Raw genomic sequence first — 25,670 nt, 5'->3', positions numbered from 1 at the left:
CCAATCACTCAGGAAAGATTGATTTAACTGTTTATGTTTTACAAAGATTAATAAATTGAATTTCTTTTTAGATATAAAAGATACAAGTAAAATATTTCATGAAATATTGTTAATTTTATTATTTTCCTTTTGAAAGTAAAAATAATGAGTTATATTGCAGTTCAATAAGTGAGAAAAGATTGATTTAACTGTTTATATTTTGTAAAAATTAATAAATTGAGTTTTTTTTTTAATTTAAAGTATACAATGAAAATAGTTCATGAAATACTGTTAATTTTATTATTTTCCTTTTGAAAGTAAAAATTATGACTTATATCGTAGTCCAATAACTCAGAAAAGATTGAGTTAACTGTTTATGTTTTATAAAAATTAATAAATCGAGTTTTTTTAAAAATTTAAAATATACAATAAAAATAGTTCATGAAGTATTGCTAATTTTATTATTTTCCTTTCGAAAGTAAAAATTATGAGTTATATTGTAGTTGAATCATTTAGGAAAGATTGATTTAATTGTTTATGTTTTATAAAGATTAATAAATTGAGTTTTTTTTTTTTTTAGATATAAAAGATACAATAAAAATATTTCATGAAGTATTGTTAATTTTATTATTTTCCTTTTATTATTATCCAATCACTCAGCAAAGATTGATTTGACTGTTTATGTTTTATAAAGATTAATAAATAATGTTTTTTTATGAATATAAAGGGTATAATAAAAATTTTTCATGAAGTACTGTTAATTTTATAATTTTCCTTTTGAAAGTAAAAATTATGAGTTATATTGTAATTCAATCATTTAGGAAAGATTGATTTAACTGTTTATGTATTATAAAGATTAATAAATTGATTTTTTTTTTAGATATAAAAGATACAATAAAAATAATTGCCTTTGAAGAGTAAACCATAAAGATAATTATTTGTCTAAGGTAACAGCTGTTATAGTTTTCCCGCGTATTTGGTTTTGCACGGTTGGTCAGAATGGGGATCATCAACAAAACTACGGAGTTGTGTGTCCTTGTTGTAGAAAGTGGAATTGTTTTAGCCAGCCTCTCGGATCCCCTCGTAGCATTCAGTTAGTATTCTCAATACTTCAATACATTTTTAATATGGTAAGGTCACACTTTCCTGGTAAACCGTCTAAACATTTTAACCGACGTAAAGTATCCGCTGTAAACACAGAAGACAGCGAAGGGACAAAAGAGGCTGAAGATGTTTATCGAAGATTGTCAGTATTTAATATGCTCTTTTCTACTGAAGATGAGGTAATTTTACACTAATTTATCATATTATTGTTGTGTTTACAAGTACTTGCGATATATGTAAACCGTAACATAACCTGACCAGCTAACCTTACTTTGTATTTTGATAATTTGTCATTTTTACAGGATAATTCATTTCATGGATTCAGCCCACATGAAATAGACGGTAAAAGTAATAGCCCTCCAAAGGTTATCCGTGGAAAACGAAAATTGAAAAGAAGAAATGTTTTAACCAACTCTCCAAGAAAGTCTAACAGTGGGATCCCATCTATTGACAAACCTATTTTAGAAAAGCCTGAGACTTCTTTGGAAAATAATAAAGCTTATGATTTAGGAAGTGTTAAACCTGTTTCTTGTGATCCAGTGCAGAGAAAAAGTGATGTGAAAAAGTTCGATGAAGTTTTAGTGAGTGATAAATTCGAGAACAAAGATGATTTACCATCTAATACTACTTTATCTGGTAAATTTGTGCTTCCATCTAGAAGTGCCCATTCTTCTAGGGTTATCAAGCCGAACAAGAGATTTTTGCAAACTGATGTTTCTATGGTTCCTTGTAAAAAATCTAGGTTAAGCTCTAAGACAGATCTGGATTGTGACAAACATGTTGTAGATGTGTTGTTGAATCATAAAACTCAGTTGGACAATAATAGGCTGTCAACATCAAATATGTGTGATAGGACATTAAAGAAGTCGACTTCTTATGGTTCAACTAATTCACCGGTGAAATTTATTTTAAGAAAACCCAGATTAAAAATAAAATCTCAACCCTTGTCAACAATGGGAGGACCATTTACTTCACCTGGAGCTAACAGTTTAGGTTTACAAAGTATGATTTCCTTTATAAAACATTTCATAAGTATAACACTTACTAAGATTATTATACTTAATATTTTTTTTTTTTAATTTTTAAGATCAACGTTTGACAAAAGTATGCTGTGGTGTCTGTGGTTGCTTTCGGACGTACAGGTTTTTTAAGCAAGCCAGGAAATTTGGTATATTTTCTTGTGAACCTTGTAGAAAATTCATTTTAAAGATAATTAAATTAGAAAGAGAAAAATTATTGAAAACTCTCATCTGTAGTTCTGGAACAGGTTCGTAAATTCTTTTCATGTATCCATAGATAGAAATAATGTTATTTATGAGTATATTTTTTGACCAGAAAAAGTAGATTGCTTAGAATTTGATGTCTCCATGTTATAAATTTTACATGATCAAGTGTAATAGTTCAGATTTTTATTGCCATGGTTCTTGTATATTTTGTTATTTACTTTAGCCTTTGGCAAAAGTATGTACATATATTATGTATTAGTAATATTTTTGCTTTGAAGAGTTCATAATCCTTATTGGTATTCTTCGTATAAGTATTCCTGTGTTATACAGTTCAGTAATTTTTATTCCAATGGCATGGTAGTAACCTAAATTCTTTGTTTGTATTTTTTCAGGCTAGAGCTAAAATTATCAAGTTAAATTTTTGGAAAAATTAGTTTTTTTGCTTTATATCTTTGTCTATGCCTATAATTGAGAAAATTGTGTAATGATCAACAATCATTGTTTATTTAATGAAAATATTAGCTATCTTGTCAATATTGAAATGTAGATGTGGTTCAGGTATAAATAGACGTCATCTTCTAATTTTTTAAGGATCATATTTACCTCCAGCCTGGTGGTACTTGATACCTTTTTTTATCAGATTAATTGAAGTTAATAGGATCATGAAGATATCACTTTATTGAAAAAATATAGAACATAAAATTAGTTTAACAAAATATTATCTAACCCTTTTATCAGTTTCTAAAATAATATTTATAAATTTTCTGTGCGAACTGTGTTTAGGGATGAATAGTATCTTGCTAACATTATCTTTGCTGAATGGATTTTATTGTTTAATATTTTATAAATGAATTCTATTAGCATGTGTAAATTGATCTACACAATCTTCTTGATATAACAATGTGTATATTGTTAAACACATTTTTATTGTTTGTATGAAAAAATAACTAGAGAATATACTAGGAAAAAATTTATATGAGTTATTTGAGTAAGAATTCATCTTTTTTTCCTAAGATTGGGTTTGCGATCTAGATTGACTGGCTATGGCAAGCCCTATCAATACCATATAAAACGTCAGAAGTAATAGACTGAATAACTTAAAAATAAAGAGGTAGTAATATTCTATAAAAGTTTTTTCAAATTCAAAACTGTAACTCAAAATTTACTTTTTTTGATATTATACGTTTTTCATAAGGCTGATTCAAATGTTTTATTTATATTAAATACCCTGAATGGTAAGTCTGGTTCATCAAATAACCATTGTAATAATTTTTATTTTTATTCTTAGTTTTTTTATTTACTCTATATAGAGATTGTTTTTTGCAATGGTTAACCGTTGTTATACTCTGTTGTATTTTTTTTTATCGATTTGTCAGTTCACTTAGTATTTTATGTCTCTCCCCACTCACAAATAAAGTTGTTGATTGAATTTAACTCTAAATTCCACCTATAAGTAGGTTCAGTCTCAGTTAATTTAAGTATATATATATATATATGTATATAATTCTTTTGAAAGTTTCTATTTATATATCTCTAAAAGGTTGGCTTTTATTATTTCAATCGAGGGTAACATTTCGATTTAATATTTTTTTTTTGTTAAAGTCGATGATACAACAAGAGGTCATAGATGGCTGAGCCTGTTAAGCAACAAACTTGATATTCTCATATTAGAGATAATAATTCTATTTATTTTTTCCCCCTTTATGCTGTATGGTTATAGCACTTCTGCCGTAAGACTTCTGGCAGCTCAATAAAAGCTGATCAATCAACAGAATGAAGTTATTGTAGTTAACCTGTTTCCTAGGGTATGCAATTGTATTAATTATTGTTTTCATATTAATTGACATTTATGGTTACTGTTCCGTTTCCGTCATGCTTTAAAGAAGAAATGGGTAAAAATTAGCTATAGTTGAAACTAATAGCTAAAGTTGCCATGGATACGATCCTTATTCTTGAATGAACTATTCATAAATAAATATTGTATCCATGGCAATTTTAGCTGTTAGTTTTAACTATAGCTAATTTTTGCCTAACTCTGCTATAAAGGCTAAAGCTTTCTCAATTAACACCTTATATGATTGCAAAATAATTTTTCAAATCGGATTGGTAGCTTTGTTCAAACAAACTCTTGAGCATTATATATTAGCAGTATATATCAGTAGATTATTATTATTAATAAACCTTTCTAAGGAATATTTAGATGATATAGTTAAAATTTTGTGAGATTGGTTCAGTAGTTTTTTGTGGTTATAGGTTACTAACGAAAAACAGAACTTTCTTCTATATGATATTATGATTGTAATGTTCTTATTTTTATTTATATCGTTTTCTGTTTCAGGTAATTGTCCTATTCGACAAAGCACCTTAATCACTCAGCCCTTTTCAAACGATACCGCTGACGTATCATCAAGAGATGAACAATCAAGATGTGAGGCGTGCTGGCTAAATTTGTGCCTACGTTCGTTTCACATGCCTCAAAGGCTTTCTAAAAGGCTGTATTCTTACTTACCTGCCCAAATTACTCAAAAATCTTTGTTATCCTTTGACAAATGTCCTGTAAGTTATTTTCTTATTAGATTTATTTAATACTAATATTATTAATAAACTAATATTTTTTTTTTTAATATTTATTTATTGCTATTTACAACTGCACATTATAATACATTTAGTAAATCTGATCTAAATCGGGTGTAATGTAGATCAGTCTTTTGTAATGTGTTGGAAGTTTAGACCGTTTGTCTAGTCAGTGCTGTAATAGTCGAAATCGACGTGCAGTTTCCTGTCTTTTCAGTCTGGTGTGAGGATTCCAGGTTAATCGTTTGTTCAAATGTAGTCCAAGGTAGCGGATCTGTTCGACAGGGGTAAGAGTAACATCATTAAATGAAACTGTAGGGCAGTCAGTAGGTTTACGACGAAGGGTAAAAGTGATTTGATGGGATTTGTTGGAATTTATCTTAATCCTCCAATTACGACACCAATCTTCGAGGGCTGTGATATGGGATTGGAAATTTTGGGATACAATTAATGGGTTATTATTAACAGCGAGCACACATGTGTCATCGGCATACATGGTGAGGATAGTGTTAGGATTGGTTGGAATGTCAGCTGTATTGACGGTGTAGAGGATGGGACCAAGGATACTACCTTGAGGAACACCAGCGGACTGAGAATAGAGGGATGACTAGGAACTAATATTAATAAATTTTAATTATAATAATTTTAATTAATAATTTTATTTTATTCAACTGAAGGTCTCAGACTGGAGAGATGGCAAGAAAACTACAGACATTACTTTAGTTGACCAGAAGCAACCTACAACAAGCAGTGAGCAAGGAAGATTACCTCGGAAAAACAGGGTTTTGAGGGAAAATATTAACATCAGGCGTGGCTCAAATACATCTCTTCGTTTGTCTAGTCATAGTATGTATTTCATTGAGTTATGTTTATATGTTTATGTCTTATGGTTTTATTTAAGACTTCTTCAATGGCAGATTCTTTATAAATTGTTATTTTAAACTAAATTTATTTATTGTCTGTCTATAAAGAAGAAGCTGTCAGATTGTTGATTATTTTTTATTTCTCTTTTTATATATATCTGTACCTGTTGGATATAAAATTGGCAATCAGCAGATTGCTTGACTGTTACTTTAGTTAAACCAATAACATGTAAGGCATGAGGAAGAACAGCACCCAGCGGTACCTCTTCTCTGGTTTTTTTTTTTAGTCTCCTTGTATTGTCAGCCATGAGAGTCATAGCCATTTTTCCTATATTACTATTAATGTGTTTTGATGTCCCAGTAATTTTTCATGAAAACGTTTTGTATTCAGTAAGTTTGTATGTATTCAGTGAACGTAAGTCAGTATGTAATGTTTTGTTATTTATGTTCCATGGTGCTTTGATGATAAGTTGTATTTTTTACATTGGAAAGATTGTAATCGTTTAATGTGAGTCTGTTTAGTTATTCCATAAATTTGTAGTGCATTTGTCCAGATAGGCTTTAGTATGTTGTGTATGTGCTTAATTTTTATCTAGTTTTTAGTTTGGATTTTCATCTGAGTAGTGAATGCAACAGATTTAGTGACTGATGTTTTTCTTAATATGTGGTCCTCGTGTCATTCTGCTATCATATGTTAATCCGAGGTATTTTATTCTGTCTGTTTGCGGAATAGGAGAATGATTACATATATATGGCGGAATAGGTATATTGGAGGACAAGTTTCTCATCTCAGCGTAAAAGTAATGTGTTGGTACTTTTCATAGTTGACTCCAGTCATGTAACTGTGTAAGTTTAGTGAGGCCTGTGTTTGATGTTGAGTAATTATGATTATGTTGTTAGCGTAGGTATCTGTAAATCTTTTGGTACTTTGTAGAATGTCGTGTGTGTATGTTATGTACATTTGTGGTGCAAAATATTGATCCCTAAGATACACCGGCTACGATTAACCAAATTGTTGATTAAATTAAATGATAAATTTAAGAAAAGGAAAACAGAGAATAATAGAGAGAAATGTCTTTATCTATACCAAAAAAATATATAGTATCTTCTTTATTTAATGAAGTACAATTAAACCTATATACTGAATTAAACAAGTTCTTGAATTCAAAACAAAAAGGAAAATAAATTAAAAAAAAAAAATTTATATGTAAATGAAATGAGTTATGGTTTTATCACAAAGTCATTCAGATATAAAAATTATAAACATAAGAAAACTGATGTAATTATAATGTATTCATTATTGTATAGGAGGTCGAGGGTACAACGGCAGAGATGAAGAGAGCAACCGCAGGGTTAAGGCGAGGCAGAAGTTGCCCCTGGCAGGACCACGGGTCAAGCACGTCTGTCGTAGCGCCAGTCTGGTCCTGGGGCAGCCGACGGCTACGTTCCTGCCCGCTGGTCAGCAACAGTCTTCCACTGGTAACTATTGTCTTCCATTTTGTTAACTTTTGTGCCAATCAATATCAGTAAACATTAGTTTAAATTTCTAATATCTTAGAAATTATATTAGTGATGACTAGGGTTAAAAATCATTATTGATTTTCTTGAATAAATTAAAAAAATAATTCATAAAAGAAAAATGGTCCTGGTACAGTCAAAAAACTGAAATAGTTGTAAAACTATTTATTGTGATCCAACGTTTCACTCTACTTTGCAGGGCTCCATTAGGGCTAAAAAAAAAAAAAAATTAAAAATAATAAATACTACTAAAATAATGTAACAAAGTAAAGTAATAGATAACATGAAATAAAAGTAAACTAATGTAAATAAGTATAAATGAAATAAGTAAATTATACCAAGAAAATAAAAAATAAATAAATTAAGAAAAAAAAAGGAGATGTTCAGTGAAAAGTATTAATAAACAAGAATTACAGATGTACTAGACAATTGATGAAAACTTATAAAATTATACAAAACTCACTCACAACCTCTCCCCGGGCCTCCAATGTGAGGCCCGTTAGCCAATGTGTGGCACTCTCAAAAATAGGCGTGGGAGTTGTCTAACCCACCCTATGAAAAAAACACGTCAGGAAACGTGCGATGTATTTCTTTAGTAGGTCTCTTGAGGCCTTGAACCTTTACGGTTTGTCGCGGCAAGGTTTACTTTGTTACTTAATTTAAGTATTTATATCTTTTTTATCCCTGATGAAGACCTGGAATATGGGGCGACACGTGGGGTCACATTAAATAGTTTAAATGTTTAATTGACTGCACCCGAACCATCTTCCTTTTATTTTCATTATATAGTTACTGCTCAGTTTTTGTGGGTTATAGCATAATTTCTATTATGTTATAGCCATATAGCCTAAAGTCTTTCTTAATAAATGACCTGGAAACAGTCTTTAAAATCAGACTGGTAGTTACTGAAATTAGTGTGTTTTAATTTAAAAATCTCTTTTCTTTATATATTTTTATAAATCTTTAAAATGGGTCTTTATGGTGGATTATTTTAAGCTGTAATTTTTGTACATTACTATTATTAGTTTTTTATTGCTTTTCATATTTTTAGGATCTCAAAATGGAACAGATGGCTTAGAGGCAGGAGAAAACAAGGAAATTAGGTAAAACTTTTATTTATTTTATTTATTATTTGTTCAACTCAATCTAATTCCTCATTAAAATAATCTGAGAGGGCTTAAATAATGAATTTTTTAAAAATCTTCCTCTAAAGTACCTTTAATTTTGTTAATTCGAAACAAAAAAAAAAAAATAGTTAGTTCTCATTGTTGGCAATAATAAACATAAATATCTGATGCCAATGGGAAAAACAGAGACAGCCCAATCATTCCCGATTGCATTATGACTTCATTATCTTTTATTAAACTCTTGTATTCTTGGAAGCATTACAATTTATTTATAAATCTTTAAAACAATAGAAGAATAAAATTTTTTCGCCTTTCGTGATCTTTAAATCGATAACTTTAAATCTACAAACAATTTAGGGTGGTAAGCAGAGATGAGCAAAAATTAGCTATAGCTAAAGTTGCCATGGATACGACCCTTATTCATGAATGAACCATTGATAAATAAATATCGTATCCATGGCAATATTAGCTATTAGTTTCAACTATAGCTAATTTTTGCCCATTTCTTATTCATGAATGAATCATTGATAAATAAATATCGTATCCATGGCAATATTAGCTATTAGTTTCATAGTTGCCCAACTCTGGTAAGTAAAGGTTATGTGATGCACGTACAGGACTAGACTTTTTTTATTTTCTTATTATTCAAATTGAACTACAATTATTTATATCGTGTACTATATATCTTAAATTTTTTAAAAAGTCAAATTTGATTTAATGGCCCTACAAAATAATAACTATACACTCTCATTTCTATTATTTATACTCAAATTATTATATAGGAGGAAGATAGTCTGGGTTGCGGTCAATAAAGGTATCAAAATAGTTAAAGAAAACTATTGTTAACCAACATTTCAAAGGACAACTGCTATGTATAGTAATTCAGCAATTTTATTCTTCACCTGTATAACAAAAACATGTCTTAATGTTTATTATATATTAGGTTTGGCCTGTACAATGATTTAATTTAATAACCGCAGTATTTTAACTGTGGGAAGGTAACATAATCTTTTGTATTTTAATTGAAGGCTAGTATGAACGGTCGAATGAAGGAATGTCTTTCCCGCAGTTGTCAGTTGTCCTTTGTACTACAATCTGACAGCCCTAACGAAGCCCGGCAAAGTGGGGCGAAACGTGGGTTAATAATAAATAGTTTTCTTTTACTATTTTGATATCTTTATTGACCACCACCCAGACTATCTTCCTCCAATCTACTTCTTATCTTTTTTTCAATTCAAATTATTATATATTAATTTTTTTTTTCCCTTTAGATCTGTAGAAAATGAAATTAGTGATAACTTGCTTGGAGAAAAACTCCGGAAACCATCTGATGAAGAGTATGCTCTAAGCAATACTCCTGGTGCAGATTACCCTCCTGTCGTAAGTAAAACCGATGAATTATTAATTAATATGAAAATATTCTACAACTCATCATTTTCTCTCTCATCTTTAGGCAAGAATGCTTCAGGATTTAGGACGTGCCAACTGTGAACTTTTAGATGGAATGGAAAATCATGAATTGGAAAAACAAAATGCACGGGTATCGATAGACTTTTGGGAAAGTTATGATCCCGAGGAGGTGTCTCAAATGGGTTTTCCACTCATTGGCTACAATCCTCTTAAATTAAGAGCTCTTTGTTTTCTCTGCGGGAGTGCAGGGCATGAAAAGGTAAAGGAGAAAAATAATTGGTTGCTAAATATAATAATTATTAGTTATTTAGTGCATGTTCTTGTGTAACGATAAAGATGTCTCTTTAGTTACGTCCTTTATTTGTCAATACAACAATATTTACACTTTACATATAAAACAAAACATTCATGATTATTATTAACATAACGTTCTGTTTTTTTAGATAACAACACAAGTTCTTTATAATTAATTAATTGTAATTGATCATATGGCGAGAGGTTTCAAATGGGTTTGCCACTAAAACAAATGTAAAAATCATGAAACTTTAAATGAATTATAATTAAAAATAGATTTAAAATAAATATACTAAAGAAATAAAAATATTGATTATAATTTCGACAGTGGCAAACCCATTTCAAACACTCTCCTTGAAAACGTCAACTATTGCCGCTGAAGACGTTAATCATGCCACCACAGTTATAATAAATGTGTCCATACAGTCTCACACCTTTTCTCAAGGATCTTATTTACAATATCACGACTAACATTAGTTCTCAAACTGTTGCAAGCTCTTGTGGCTTTGTCAAACTTTTTCTTAGTCATCAACCTATTATCACTTTTTCACTTATAATTATTCAGTTTACAATGAAAAATTATAATCTATCACTTTATCAGCAATACATTGTTTTGAAAGATTTTTATAGCTATTGTAAACTGAATAATTATAATAAATTAAATTTAGAATAAGTTATCCTTGAGAATGGCTGAAACGTAGGAGCTACAAGAAAATAAAAAAGTGTGACACTATATGGATATTTTTACTATTAATAATAAATAAATCTGTCTCAAGCTATTTAATGTATATAATGATTATTCTAATATGTCTTATGAAATTATAGCTTTTTTTATATATATATATAATTTAATTTGTTGTTTGAGACTGGTTTGTTTATCAATTATAATAAAAAATATCCATATAGTCTCAACATGTTTATTCTCTTACAATTTACTACTTTATCAAAGATATCTTATTTATAATATCACAGTGACAACAAGGTTATTAAAAGGTTGCAGGATATTTTATTTACGAGGGTAAGTCAATATTTATCCGCAATTTAGTTATATTTTTGTTTATGTTGTTAGCACTGTCCTATGTTGATGATGCATGCATTGTTTTTTTTTTTATTATATCTATTCAAGTTCAAGTTTCTAGGTTAGTTTTGTTATCGCTGTCGTGGTGTTAACATGGCTGCTCCCCTTCCTATTTGCACCAAAGAAGAAGTTGCTCTGTTGTTGATTCAGTGATATGTTTTTTGTGGTTGAAAGGTGTATCAGGGGCCAAAATTCATTGAAGACCCGGAGCAGTACGGGAACAGTGTTTTGCCACAACGGAGTGTCTATGAATGGATTGAAAAATTCATAAATGGTCACACTAGTGTTACGCACGACGAAGGAGCTGGATGACCATTTACCGCTATAAATGAAGAAAATATTGAGTGTTCACATGAAATAGTCCTCTTAGACAGACGAGTAACCATTGACGAAGTGGCACATTATCTACAAATTACCTACTAAATCATCTACAACAGACTTAGGGTTTCATAAAGTTTGTGCAAGATGGGTCCCAAAAAAAAAAAAAAAAAAAAAATGGATCCACTCAAAGAGGGATTAAGAGGCCATTGCTTCACCTCAGACGAAGCAATGAAAAAAGCTGTGTATTCCTGGCTCACAGTTCAACCGAAAACTGTTTATGAGGGCATCATGAAGCTACTACAATGATGGACCAAGTGTGTTGAAAAACAAGGGGACTATTTCGAAAAATGATGTACTTGTAAGTTTACTATTTGGTTAAAATAAAATTTTATAACTATATTGCGGATAATAATTGACATACCCTTGTATTAAGAGGTTGCAGGTGGTAAGTGAAAGTTACATGATAAATTAAACATGTTAAATTTTTATTTATTAGTTAGATTTATATTTTTTATAATTTATACATTTTTAAATTGCTTTCGCACCTTTTTTTCATTATCTTTATTGATCTAACCACATTTGTTTGCAGATGGTTCATTGCTCAAGTTGCTGTGAGCCTTACCATATATTCTGCGTCTCTAACATTGTGACACCACCTGTGAAGCCATCAGGTGACTGGTGGCGCATCGACTGGCTCTGCCCCAAGTGTACACCATGCGAGGCCTGTATGAAAACTGGCGGTACTCTCTTGTCCTGTTCTCATTGCCATAAGTCGTATCATTCAGTCTGCATATCCACAGTTAGGGCCAACATGTCTGACAATACTTGGGTAAAAATTTATTATTGTTATTATTGTAAGGTTCTTTTAAATTTTGTCTACTAATGCTGTATTACATTAATTTGTATCTTGTTTTCTCACTGGTAGGTTTGTCCTTCTTGTTTATTTTGTAAAAGCTGTAATGATACATCTGTTCATGTATTTGTCGGTAATATGCCACTTTGCAAAGCCTGCTTTAAACTTCGGAAAAAAGGGAATTTCTGTCCTTTGTGTCAGTGTTGTTATGATGATAACGACTACAACACGAAGGTATTTAATTTTATAAAATGTTTCTTGTATGAATTATCAATATTAAATGTTTTCTCTAATTTATATTTTATCATTATATATTTTCTTTTGTAGATGATGGAATGTGCAGAATGTAAATGTTGGATTCATGCTAAGTGTGAAGGAATTTCCAATGAAAAGTACCAAATTTTAAGTTACCTCCCTTCTTCAGTAGAATTCATCTGCAAGTAAATAACTTTTTTTTATATAAATATATATGTTTTCCAGTACTTACATATAATATTCAGCCATGCTGAAAGTTAGTGGTAACCTGCATTATATATAACCTTCCTTGTTAATTCCTTGGAGGAAAGAATATAATGGATGCCAGAAGGTGGGGTTTATTCCTTTCATATGCTTGGCATCTGGTGCTCCATATTTGACAGTTGAGAGTTGCTGCCGCACCCATATGCCAGAAATGGCTAGGCGAGGGAATTACAAAATTTAAAAGTTACTCAAAGCGTGCGCAAGATTGTTTTTTTAAATTGCTATTAATTCTGTCACTTTTTTGCTGTAAACATTTAATATTCTTAAAAATAATATTAAATGTTTTTAGGTTTTTTCTTTAGTAAACAACATTCTCCATTATATCAGAAACATTTTTTTATTTGTATCAAACTTTGTAATTAATTGTTTTCCTTAAAAGTAATTAGTTTTTTATGAACTGTTCCTAGATAATTTTAATTGAAAAATTGACCAAGTTAATTCAATTTCATATTCACTCCTTACCTCTTAGAACAGTAAATATATTTTGTGATCCTTAATATTCACTTTGAAATGAGTCTTAATAGAACATAAAAAGAAGCACGAATTTCTCGAGAATGACTTAGTGGATTTTCATTATAGATATACCAAATTTTTGAAAATAACACTTACTACAACTTCTATTTTCTTCATATTTGCAATTAAATGAACGGTTTTAAAGATAATTACATTAATGTGCGAAATCCTTTTTAACTTCTATTTAAAGTTATTTTCAAGAGGCATGGCCTAATCATCACCCTGGTTTTTTTTGTAATCATCGAATACTTTTGAAATTATGGTACTACCCAATTGCAGGATGGTGTGAGGCTGGTCATATTTGTATGATGTATATTTGAGTGAAAAAGGAAAAAAGTGGAGATGTTGAAATAAAGACTGCTATAGAAAGAAAGGAATTTAAAAAGATACTTAGTTTGATGATGGCTCTTGAAAAAGTTTTAATTTTTTAAGAGTATTTTTAATTTTAAGTTTTAGATTCATATTTATGCAGCAGCTTATTCATATACCTTATTCATATACACATCTTCATAGATCATAAGAAATTTAGTCCGCCAAAGTAAATTTGTAGTTAAATTTTTGTTTGTTTAAATAACAAAACTAAAATGTTATTAAAGTTTTATTTTAATGTGAATTAGTTTAGGTGTGCTGTCAGGTTATGGACTATAAGTTTCAACTTGACTAATATGTTGCACCTATTCTTCTGTTGATAACATGCTATTTATAAATATATATTTTATTCTATTTTAGGCTTTGTTGCAAGAAACCTCCTGCACCATGGTCATTAGCAGTTGATGCAGAGCTTAGAGCAGGCTACCTGAATGTAATTAAAATATTAAGTAAAAACAGGAACGCCTGTGCTATGTTAAAGGCGAGTCCTAAAAAACAGCGCGTATGCACTTGCTTAAACAAGAGCACAAATCCAATCCATTTACAGGACTTAATGAGCGGCTCGGAATCTCTCCAGATCGAATCAGAGTCAAGCATTAGTCCTGAGCGTGATATCAAGACTCCTGATCTTGGTCTACTCACGCCAAAGCTTACCAAAGATGACGAAGAGAGTTTGAAGACAGTCAAGTCAGATTTCCTCAATCTAGTCACTGAAGAAAAAGAAGTGCAGAGAAATTGTTCTTCTGAATTGACAAGAAAACCTTTTCCTCAAGATAGTGTCAATAGCGATCGAACTCGTTTGCTGAGCATTGCCTACGACAGATTAGTTCAATCAAATGACCTTACTATGCGAGAAAAATTACTTGTTAGAGAGAACATTTTAGCGAAGGATAAAGCAATTATTGCTGATGAAAAGGTTTGCACGTGTAAGATTTCAGATTCCCCTGTTCAGCCCTTAAATTTGTTAACAATAAAGAATAAAGCTGCTGCTGACGAATATCATTCTGTTTCAGAATTTCATCACGATATGGAATTAGTTATTAATGAAATTGGAAAACAGGACTTAACAGACACTTACAATAGATGTTTAAAGCAGATATTTCCTTGGTTTGATTCCAGTGACTCTGGTATGAATGATTCAGTAATATCTGGTGTTGGGACGCCAAAGAAAAGCTGTTTCACTGAAAATAATAAGCATAATGGGAAATTAAATACGAACCAAGAAGAGTATCCCGCTTTGAAGGGTCTATTAAATTTCGAACCAGACTATTACTACATCGGTTCTAATGGTGATGATACTAGGCACTGCTTGTTCTGTAAAGGAATTGGCGAAGGAATGCCAATGAAAGAAGGTCGTTTGCTTTATTGTGGACAGAATGATTGGGTGCATACCAACTGTGCTATGTGGTCGAGTGAGGTGTTTGAAGAGATCGACGGTTCCCTCCAAAATGTGCACAGTGCCATATCCCGTGCTCGATTGATTCGGTGCTATGAGTGTGGCAAGAAAGGTGCCAGCTTAGGGTGCTGTGCTAAATCCTGCCCTACTGCTTATCACTTCACCTGTGCTCACCTTGCTAATTGTATATTCCTTGACAACAAGGAGCTCTATTGCAAATTGCACAGTAACCTCAAAGGGAACAAAGAGATTCATAAAGAAGAGGATTTTCATATCAGGAGGTCTGTTTATGTTGAATTAGATCATAAGAAGAGGAAGGATGTCCTCCGAAATGAAGTAAGATTGTATATAGGTTCTTTAGAGGTTGTTCACATTGGCGAGATATTCCCCGAGCTATCCGACGATTCGGATATTATAATTCCATGTGAATATAAGTGCTCTCGTCTTTACTGGTCCTCTAAAGAACCGTGGAAAATTGTTAAATATTCAATTCAGACAAAAATTACCAATCTTGTTCAAGAATACACGTGTGAAAATGACACAAACTACACTGTTGACCATTCATTAGAAATAACTCCTCCCCCATCTCCTGTCGATTCTATGAGAAACGATACTTTTGTAAATAATAATTTTTTGGAAAAAGATGTTAAAGCTGTCATTAGTCATTTACTCGACATCGTGTGCTCGAAGGAAGAAGAAGGTAATCTTTCCGACCAACAGAACACTGACCTGCTCCCTCCTGAAATTAAAGATGCCATTTTCGAGGACTTGCCTCAGGATTTTCTTGATCGTATATCAGTTCAAGATATATTTACTAAAATGAGTTTCGATGATATTTTGCTCTCAGAGACGAAGATGGAGACAGGTGACGGAATGAATTTAGATCCTGCCTCTAATAAGTTAAAGAATAGTGCTGGTAAAACCATCGAAAAAGTTAGCTCAGCTAAAGGTAATCTATATAAAATGGTTAGGGTTGTGAAGCAAAGAAAACTTGAAAGAATAAAAGAGTGTGAATCATTTTTGGATAGAGAAAACAGGAATAAATGGAAGAGGCAAAGTATTCTGCAGGTTGATGGCGCTATGGACCTCAGTGAGAGTGATCAGTCTAATGACTCTTGTGACCTCAACGTGAAAGAAGAAAACGGTGTTGACAAACCGGTGAAATGTGCCCGATGTCATAGAACGTACAGGACAAGTATCAGCTATGATCGACACCTACCTACTTGTAATGTTGATTACCCATCTTGTAGTGAAAGCGATCTGAGTGAAGAAGAGAAAACACAACAAAGTATACCTGATGAGAGTAGCAGCAACAGTAACAAAGCAGACAACGCAATCTCCAGTGTAATGCAGGCCTCTGCTCCTGAAATACACATGTTCAATATTCCTGTCCAAGTAAAGACTATAACAAACGAACAGAAGGTTCAAACTGCAATATTACAAAACTCATTTGAGAACACCCTGTTGTGTGTTGACGGTGCTAATTATAATGGATTGAGAGAAAATTCCGAATCACTAGTAAATTTGAATTATTCGGCATTGAATGGGCACGGGATACACAACACAACATTTACTACTAACGAACAGACTTTGGTATCTGCTTCTATTGAACCTGTGGGAGACTCGGTTGTAGGTTTACAAACTCCAACAATTATCGTCCAACAAGTGCCATCAAATGATAATATGTTACCTACCTATTTACCGCCTACTTACCAAGAACCTTCACAACAGAGCGGTGGTATTCACTATATTACTGCTATTAACACACAAGAAAAAACACAGTTTTTAACTGCCAATTCAGTTGGGCAGGGCACATACCATATCCAGTCGCCTATTGCCCAACCAGCTACTGTAGTTCAAAATGTTCCTACAGTTTTAGGGACAATCATTCAAGCCAATGGTGTAGAGCAGTATATTCTCAATAATACCCAACCAAATGTAGATGTTTATAGTCATCACAATAATATGTACATAGCCAATCAGCCGATGATTGTGGGTATGGAAACCGTAGTTAGTAACACAGTCATGTCGTCTAGTAGGTTTATATCCGGATCAGCTCCAGGACCAGTTTTGGCCAGTAGCTATTCTGCTACGACCACGCAAGTATTTCAAGCTGCTAAACCGATTGTGGACATTCCTCAGAGTTATCTTGTTGTCAACACAAATCCTCCTCAACTAGTTGCTGACAACAGTAATCAATGCATTCAAAATGTAATCCAGAATGGAACGTTGACTACAAATCCATCTTGGAACAGCTACAAGATCGAGTATCAGGATGCTGTCAAGCTGAATAAAAATATCACTTACCAGACTATGTCTCAACAGATAGTTAGTCAAAAACAGGATATGAATGGTTTAAAAATGATTAATGCAAACGATCAGGCTCTTGTCCTAGCGCCAATCGCAATGAAGTCCTCAAGAACATCTTTACCATTGCACCGAAGTGAAAATCCAGTCAGCGCAGTTATGCCAGTTTCACAGCCTCTTGTCAATATAAACAGTAATAATTTGAAACCAGCTAGTCTAGTAAAAGTAGTGGAACTTCCTTCATCTTCTGCCGTTTACAAAGAGAAGCCGCAACAAGCCGTTGCTCCTGTTGTCATTAAAAAGATGCCTCCCGAATCAGCTCAGAGGTTAACAGATTTAAAAGTTTTCACTGCCAATAATTATAAAGGAAAGGATACAGTGTACAACAAAGACACAACTCCTACCCCTCAACCTACTAACATAAAGCCATTGAAAAAAATTGAACCAGTAGTAGAGAATTCAATCGCAACATTGAAAAAACAAAATAGTTTAGCGGAACCGCCTCCTTTAAAGGACTCAAATAAAGTTCATCCAACCACTAGTAAGATTACAGAAAAAAGAACTGTTTCCAAGTCTAATGGCTGTGATTTTAGTAAAAAACGTAAAATTGTACACGAAGAACCAAAAATTTCATTCGAAATTACTTCAGAAGATGGATTTTCTTACTGTACCACCAATATTAACGAAGCTTGGAAGAAAGTTTTTGAAACTGTCCAACATGCGAGGAAAGCCCGTAATCTCCCTCCACTTACTCAGAACCCATTTTCATCTCCTGATTCCATGCTGAAGAAGTTAATGGGTCTCGGCAGCAATAGCATGAAGTATCTCTTAGAGCAATTACCTGGAATCAGCAGTTGCTCAAAATATAAACCAGTATATCACAGGAAGACTCTCTCAGCTCTTGAGAAAGAGCTATCGAGGGGTGGAGGATTGAATCCATCAGGCTGTGCTCGGACCGAGAAGTACCATCATTCCCAAAAGACTTATGATATGTTCAGTTGGCTGGCATCAAGGCACAGGAGGCCTCCCAAGCTTCTTGCTTCAGAATCTGATGGAGTGAATGGGAATAGGTAAGTACATTTAGAATATATATTATTTTTGATTTAAATATATAATGAATTTGAAGATGGCATGGGTAAAGAATAAAGTAGACCCTAGCCAAACCAATAAAATTGAAAAGCCACGGAGGTTCAGATAAAATTATAGATTAAAAATATATTTGTAATATTAGTCATTGTGCAAATATTTTACTCTATTCATCGAGATTGTAAAAATGGATTTTTGTCATTCAAATGATTTTCAAACTAGAGGAGTTAAGCTAAAAAGAAGTGTAAACATTTTCTGCCTATTCAACATTATATCTTGTTAATAGGTACATTTTTACGGTTCAAGAAAATCAATTAAGAAATAGTCTCAACTATTTAATAATAGCCTATGTTTTGGCCCACAGTACACTACACGGTACAGGTATTTCAGGGGTTAAAGAAAAATATACAGAGTAAGTAAAGATAATGTAAGAGTAAAAAAGTGAAGTTAATAAAAAGACATTTATAAAAGCTTTATTTACAAGCTAACATTAACACCTTAACCACAGGGTCTCCCCCTGGAAAACCATTTAAAACCACAACTTTTTAAAAATAATTTCTTTTCTTTTAATTTTAAATAAGGATTTATAATGTACAAAATCTAATATAAGTTTAAATATCTGTTTATTTAACTATGATAATTACTGTTGTCACTCGAGTATGCAATCAACTGATACATAAATGTTTTGGGTGTTGTTTAACGGAACTACTGAATAAAGACTCTAGAAAGTTATTTTATATCACCACATTTTCTATAAAACATTTAAACAACGTGAAATAATCCAAAACAATGTAAAAAAAAAACAAAAAACTTTTGAACAAATAAAAAATAGTATTGGAAGTATGTAAAATCAAGTAGATATATTTACATTCTACAATAACAATTTGATATATAATTTGAATTAAATGAATAATTTGAAGGAGTACAAAATATCCAGAATGCAGCAGAACTCAAAAAGATGGTAGCTAAGAATACTAAACACGGTTTGGGACAATCCAAGGTGAAAGGGAGGGTGGGGAGCTCTCCCCACCACTTTGAACGCTAGCTACAAAAATGACCGACCTCCCTTGACAACACATCATCATATGATGCCATCACGGCTTGAAAATAATGTGTCGTAAATTGCGGTCAAGAATAAAAATAAATCAATAACGTTTTTATATAAGTTTGTTTGTATAGATCTCCTTTTATATTTCCACTTTTGTTTACATGTCACTTTGATACTATTACATATACTTTATCCGCTCTGATTCTTTTTATTTTAGCCCTGATGAAGATAAGCCAATATTTTGACCCACACTGCAATGTGGTCGAAATGTTGGCTATTAATAAATTGTTGAAAATATTTCTTAATTGTTTTTCTTAAACCACAAAAATCTATTAACCTGCTATAAGGATTAAAAAGTATGAAATGCAGACAATTTGTACATATCTTTTCTGCTTACCTCCTCATGTTGGAAAATCATTCAAGAGAGAAGAGAGAAATACTTTATTTATTCATCTATGCTGCGTAAATACATTAGGTTGCCATCTCACACAGCATACTTATCAATCCGTAATCGGACATATTTACATTACACATACATGGTATAATCATAAAAAAAGATATACAATAATAGGAACAATTTTTTTTCACCCCTACAGTTTCCTTTTACAATCCATTTAGGTCTGTACAACCAATACAAATGTTTCACTCACTCCCATTTTTCCCTCTCATTTCTGCTCAATTATTCAATTCACCCGATCAACAAATTCGCTCTCCGGAATGCACCCTCCTAGATCCTCTTCAGTGACCCGCTAAAAAAATTCAATATTAGACGGTAATATGAGATCAGACCATCATTCATAGTCACAGGAGTAGATCAGCCTACCAAGAACAAACAACTAGATACATTTTACAAGAATAAGAATAAAAGTCCGTTCATTCAATATCTATATGTAGAGTAAAATAATTGGAAAATTATTAATATACAAACATATTTTTAATCTACAATTTTATCTGAACCCCTATGGTTTTAATACCATTGGTTCTAAACCAGCAACCACTTACTGTAATTAAACATTAGTTACATGGTCCATCTAGCTAGTTAACATTTTAAACAAGATAATTGGACATTTTGAGCGAAAGTATAAAAATTGATGATGTATCTCAAAAGTCTGAGTTATTTGTGATGTTATACAATATCTTTTATATGTAAAATTATACTCAAAAACTGATCGATATTTTAAATTCTGGAAGATTATTGATTGACCGTGTGTATAGATGAATGGAATATGGTCCGGGTGCGGTAAAAAAAAAAACTAAAATAGTAGAATAATTATACTTTTATTTTTATTTTTTTTTTTACTCATACTTTGTTTTGTTTTTTACCGCACCCGGACCATATTCCATTCATTTATTCTAAATTCATTAATTTTGTCTTTAAAATTAATAATTTTTATTAGGTTTTTTAATTCATTTTCAAATAAATCAGAGTTATTTCTTGAGAAATTCTTAAAATGGTGTATAAATTTTAAAAATACTAATCTAGTCATGGCCTGACTTTTTTCTTTAAGAAAAATATTATTCATATTCAACCATGAATTAGAATTAAATAGCTCAACATAAAAAATCAAAATAGAATTGATTTTGAATGATTCCTATCAAAATCTATTTTTCTCTATCCTAAGGTAATTAATTTCTTGGGTATTTTCAACAAGTTTCCTTTTTTTTTTTTTTTTTGTCAAATACAGTCTGTTACTTCTATTGAATTCTATTTTTTATTTTATTGGGTGGTTTATTTGAATCATTACTTGTATTTTATTACTGAAATTTTAAAATTGATGTAACGATAAACCAATATTTTTCCAACTTTTCTAATTTACATTTATCGTACCATTTCAGGCTTAATTTTTTTGTACTATAATTTTATTTCATATCGTTTTAGTCGCCGTGCAACAAGTATGAACTTACCTATGGCGATGAGATTCCGTCACCTCAAAGAGACATCAAAAGTATCCGTTGGTGTGTTCAGATCCGATATCCATGGCAGAGGGCTCTTTTGTCTTCGAGATATTGATGCTGGAGAAATGGTGATTGAATATGCTGGAGAGGTAACCCTGAATAAATGTTTTCTTTTATGTTTTTGTTATTTATTTAATATGTATTTAAGAATTTATTTGTTCATTTTTCATTTGTAGGTGATAAGATCTGCCTTAACTGACAAAAGAGAGAGATATTATACAGAAAAAGGTATTGGTTGCTACATGTTCCGTATTGATGACAAATCAGTTGTAGACGCAACTATGAAAGGAAATGCTGCCCGTTTTATAAATCATTCATGTGAGGTATGTCATGAACTGTTTTAAAAAATATATACATATATTATTAATGATGCGTCGGTTGTGACTGTGAGTGTAGTCAGTGAAGAATGCAAATAAGTAAAGACTTATTTATTAGTGGACCATACAACATTCCTGTTAAATTGATTAAATCCTGTCTCCCAATTCTTATTGCCATACTTTATCATAGATACAATTTTTCCTTGCAAAATGCCACATTGGCGATTTTTCCTTCTCATTGGAAAACTGCTTTAGTTCGAATCTCAAATCCTTCTTCACCTAATGACTTCCGCCCTATTTATCTCCTCTCTAACCTTTCAAAACCACTGGAACACCTTGTTCAAAACCAACTCTCAAACTTCATAGAATGTTCCCTCATCAATCCCCTCCAATCTGGCTTTCTACCTGGCCACATTGAATACAACACAATCCGCTCTCCTTAAAATAACCCACGACCTCCAGATTGCCATGGAACACCAAAACCTAACTATTCTCATCCTCCTAGATTTCTTCAAAGCATTTGACACGACACGGTTGACATCCTAGTTACAAAATAGAAAGAAATGTATTGTCTAATTATTATAAGAAAGAAATTGCTGTGTGAGAAAAGTAATAATAATAAAATAAAACCAGAGGTAAGAACAAATACTAAACAAAATACCTATGAAAATCTAGTTAGTAAATATATGTACAAAATGTTTTAATATAAAGCTATGAAAAAAGTGGGAAATAAAACATTGGTAATTATATATTGTAATATTCTCTTTTATGAGTAAATAGTTATTTTTTATGTATAAATGATTTTTTGTATGCTTTATTTTATTTTTCATTTCAATATGTTTATTTGTAGTATTAAACTTAAAAGCAAGCTAACCAATTTCGTTCAGTAAAATATGCAGTAACAAAAGATATCGTTCAAAGCCAAGATGGCAACATGTGTCCTGCAAAAAGTCCGTTGAATCACGGCTATGTCGAGAAGATTCAAATATTTTTAAAACATTACTTTAACTTCCCATCATATTTGAAATTACAATAAATTTAAGAAAAATAGAAAAGGGTAAAATAAAAGTAGTGGGATAAAAGAGAATAAATCATAAAACGAACCTGTTAGCTTTTATCACTTTATTTTATTTTTCATTTTCTGAATTCATTGGTTGTTATCTTGTTCTGTTCTTAGCCCTGATAAAGGCTAGAAACTCTAGCCGAAAAGTTGGCACAATTAAATAAGTTACATAAACTTATTTGTGTTTTACTTTGACCGCACCCCCAACCATCTCCTCTTATAAGTCAACTATCTCTCATAATTATAATGTTATTTTTTTTTTTTTATAATTAACTTGTTTTTTGTTCTTAGCCCTGATGAAGGCTTGAAATTCTGGCCGAAACATTAGCACTAATAAAAAGTTTTTACTTATTTGTGTTCTTTACTGATTGCACCCCCAATCATCTTCTCATATATGTTCCTAAAATAGTTGATAATATGTTGTCGGTTCTTATGTTTTTTTTTTTATTAGGCATTATAATTTAAATCTAATGTCGCCTTTATTTTTCTTATGTTACAGCCTAATTGCTACTCAAGAGTTATAGATATCCTCGGCAAGAAGCACATATTAATATTTGCTCTTCGGAGGATACTTCAAGGTGAAGAACTAACATATGATTATAAATTTCCATTAGAAGAAGAGAAAATAAATTGCCATTGTTTATCTCGTAAATGTCGAAAATATTTAAATTAAGTTGGAACTTTAAGTATAAGTATTTTAATATTACAGAACTAACGAGTATGTTTAATGCTGTAAGCTTCAATTTGACCTTGTGAAGGCTAATTCATTTTTTGTTTAGTCCAAGGTTACCCAATATCTATATATAGGCACCAACACTAATACTACACATAAATGTATATATGTATTTTGCCTCCAATTTGGTCCTTTTTTTTTTATTTTTACAAATGATTAATTAAATCCCCTAAAAAAATCAATTTGAAAGTGGATATTGAAAATTATAAAGGTAAAAATATTTCATTAAAATTAATTAATAAAAATGTTCAAAGTTTCAACTAAAATCGCCATCTTAAGGAACAAAAGTCATAATTACACATTACGTACAGCTTATTGACTTAAACTTCAAATATAGAGGTGTAAAAAGTTAATCAAGATGGCTATGATTGTTATTCCATGGCCCAATAATCAAAATCCCCTGCCTAATATTTTGTCCTTACAATATAATATTGTTGAATGTAATATGCCTAATTTGTATTATTGAGATTAAGAATTTTAACCTGAATAATTTAAATTATATATTTATATTAAATTCTACAATATAAGATTATAATGAATAAATAATATTGGCAGGACAGAATATTATGCAGGGGATTCTGATTTAGAGGGCAGTGGAATAACAACCACAACTCTCTTGATAAACATTTTACAACCTCCTCTGCTTTGGAAGTTTGAATCAGTAATTTGTGATGTTATGTGGAATTAAAATGTTTATTCACGAAGATGGCATTAACGCCGAAATTATAAACTTTTATTTATTATTTAATAATGATGAAATATTTTTGCCTTTAGAATTAGCGAATTTACTTTCACCTTAAATTAATTTCATATATAGATATTGTAATATATTTAAAACAATTGTGTATATTTTTATAAGCTTTGTTATGTTAATATAGATAAATGGTATTTTATAAAAAGAAAAGAAAAGAGATAAAAAAAAAAAAAATCCTAAACCAAAGATCCAATAATGAATTTTTATGAATAATTTAATTATTGCCTTAGTTACCAATAAATTGCGTAATGTTAATAAGAAAGTTAGGTTGTGTAAATATAATATATTAATATCGTGCCTTAATATATATTCAAAATAATGCAAGGCCTTACTGTAAATATATTTAAATATGTATATAATCGTTTGGCAATAAGCCGATTTAATTAAATAAAATTAAATTTGTACAGTTCAAATTTTATTTTAAATCGATCTTAATAATAAATTATATAAGTTATTGCTGAATATTTTTAGATCTCTTCTGTAAAAATTGAAATCAATTTGTAAATATTCAGGTTTCTTCTCTGTCTAAATGTAAAGTATCTATCCTTGTAAGACTAAAAGAAAGGAGAAGAGAAATATTTGTCGATTTAGTCATTACATTATTTATTTTTATTTTTAAATAAATAACTTATTATAACTATGAAGATGCAAGTTGTGAATCTGAACTGCTTGTAATGTTTTTATATAATTTCTTTTTTAAAAATTAATTGAATTGTTTAGAATACACGTATAGTATTTTTTAAAACCTTCCACTCTCTTGCCTATTGGTTTATTTTTTTTTTTTTAATTTTACTTAAGTAATATTGCTTGTCGTTTGCTTTGTTATATTTGTTCCTTGTATATAGCTACTATATATATATCTTTATCAATTAATGTTGCTATATTGTGAATGGTTTAAAACTATATTTTTTAAAAGGACATAAATGTCGATTAAAAAAATATATATATATATCTCTATTGCTATGATAATATAAAAGAAGCTGTGATAAGGTGTTTATAAAGTAAGAATGGTATAATCTGTGATCAGAGAGTTTTCTTCTTTTTTTCAGTCTCTTTATATTTTCATAGTTAATTTTAAGACAATGTTATCCAGTCGGCAGATCTTTTGTCTCATGAAATTATTGTTTCTATATGGACTTGAATATAGATAGAGTTAAAAATATTTTATCCATTTTCTTAAATGACAATATAGCTTTAAAAAAATCATTCTCATTCATCTGCTGTTAATAATCAGATAAATAAAATAATCTGCACAGAAATCT

At 30.8% G+C, this 25,670-nt stretch overlaps 1 protein-coding gene across 1 annotated transcript; it reads left to right on the top strand.

Moving 5' to 3' along the window:
* The first annotated feature begins 959 nt into the window (after positions 1-959).
* Positions 960-25,670, top strand: trx (trithorax). The gene is made up of 16 exons (XM_014417042.2): positions 960-1,262; positions 1,386-2,085; positions 2,171-2,350; positions 4,648-4,865; positions 5,561-5,729; positions 7,055-7,225; positions 8,316-8,367; positions 9,663-9,771; positions 9,845-10,060; positions 12,084-12,323; positions 12,420-12,581; positions 12,675-12,787; positions 14,109-18,521; positions 21,465-21,630; positions 21,718-21,864; positions 23,421-25,670. Exons 1-16 carry the CDS (start codon positions 1,107-1,109, stop codon positions 23,592-23,594), a joined length of 7,386 nt encoding a protein of 2,461 aa, XP_014272528.1. The 5' UTR covers positions 960-1,106; the 3' UTR covers positions 23,595-25,670.

Source organism: Halyomorpha halys, unplaced genomic scaffold (assembly GCF_000696795.3).
Source record: "Halyomorpha halys isolate HHAL.00 unplaced genomic scaffold, Hhal_1.1 Scaffold145.1, whole genome shotgun sequence".
Lineage (NCBI taxonomy): Eukaryota > Metazoa > Arthropoda > Insecta > Hemiptera > Pentatomidae > Halyomorpha > Halyomorpha halys.
The sequence above is the reverse complement of the archived record's forward strand: the minus strand, read 5'-3'. Positions and strand labels throughout refer to the sequence as shown.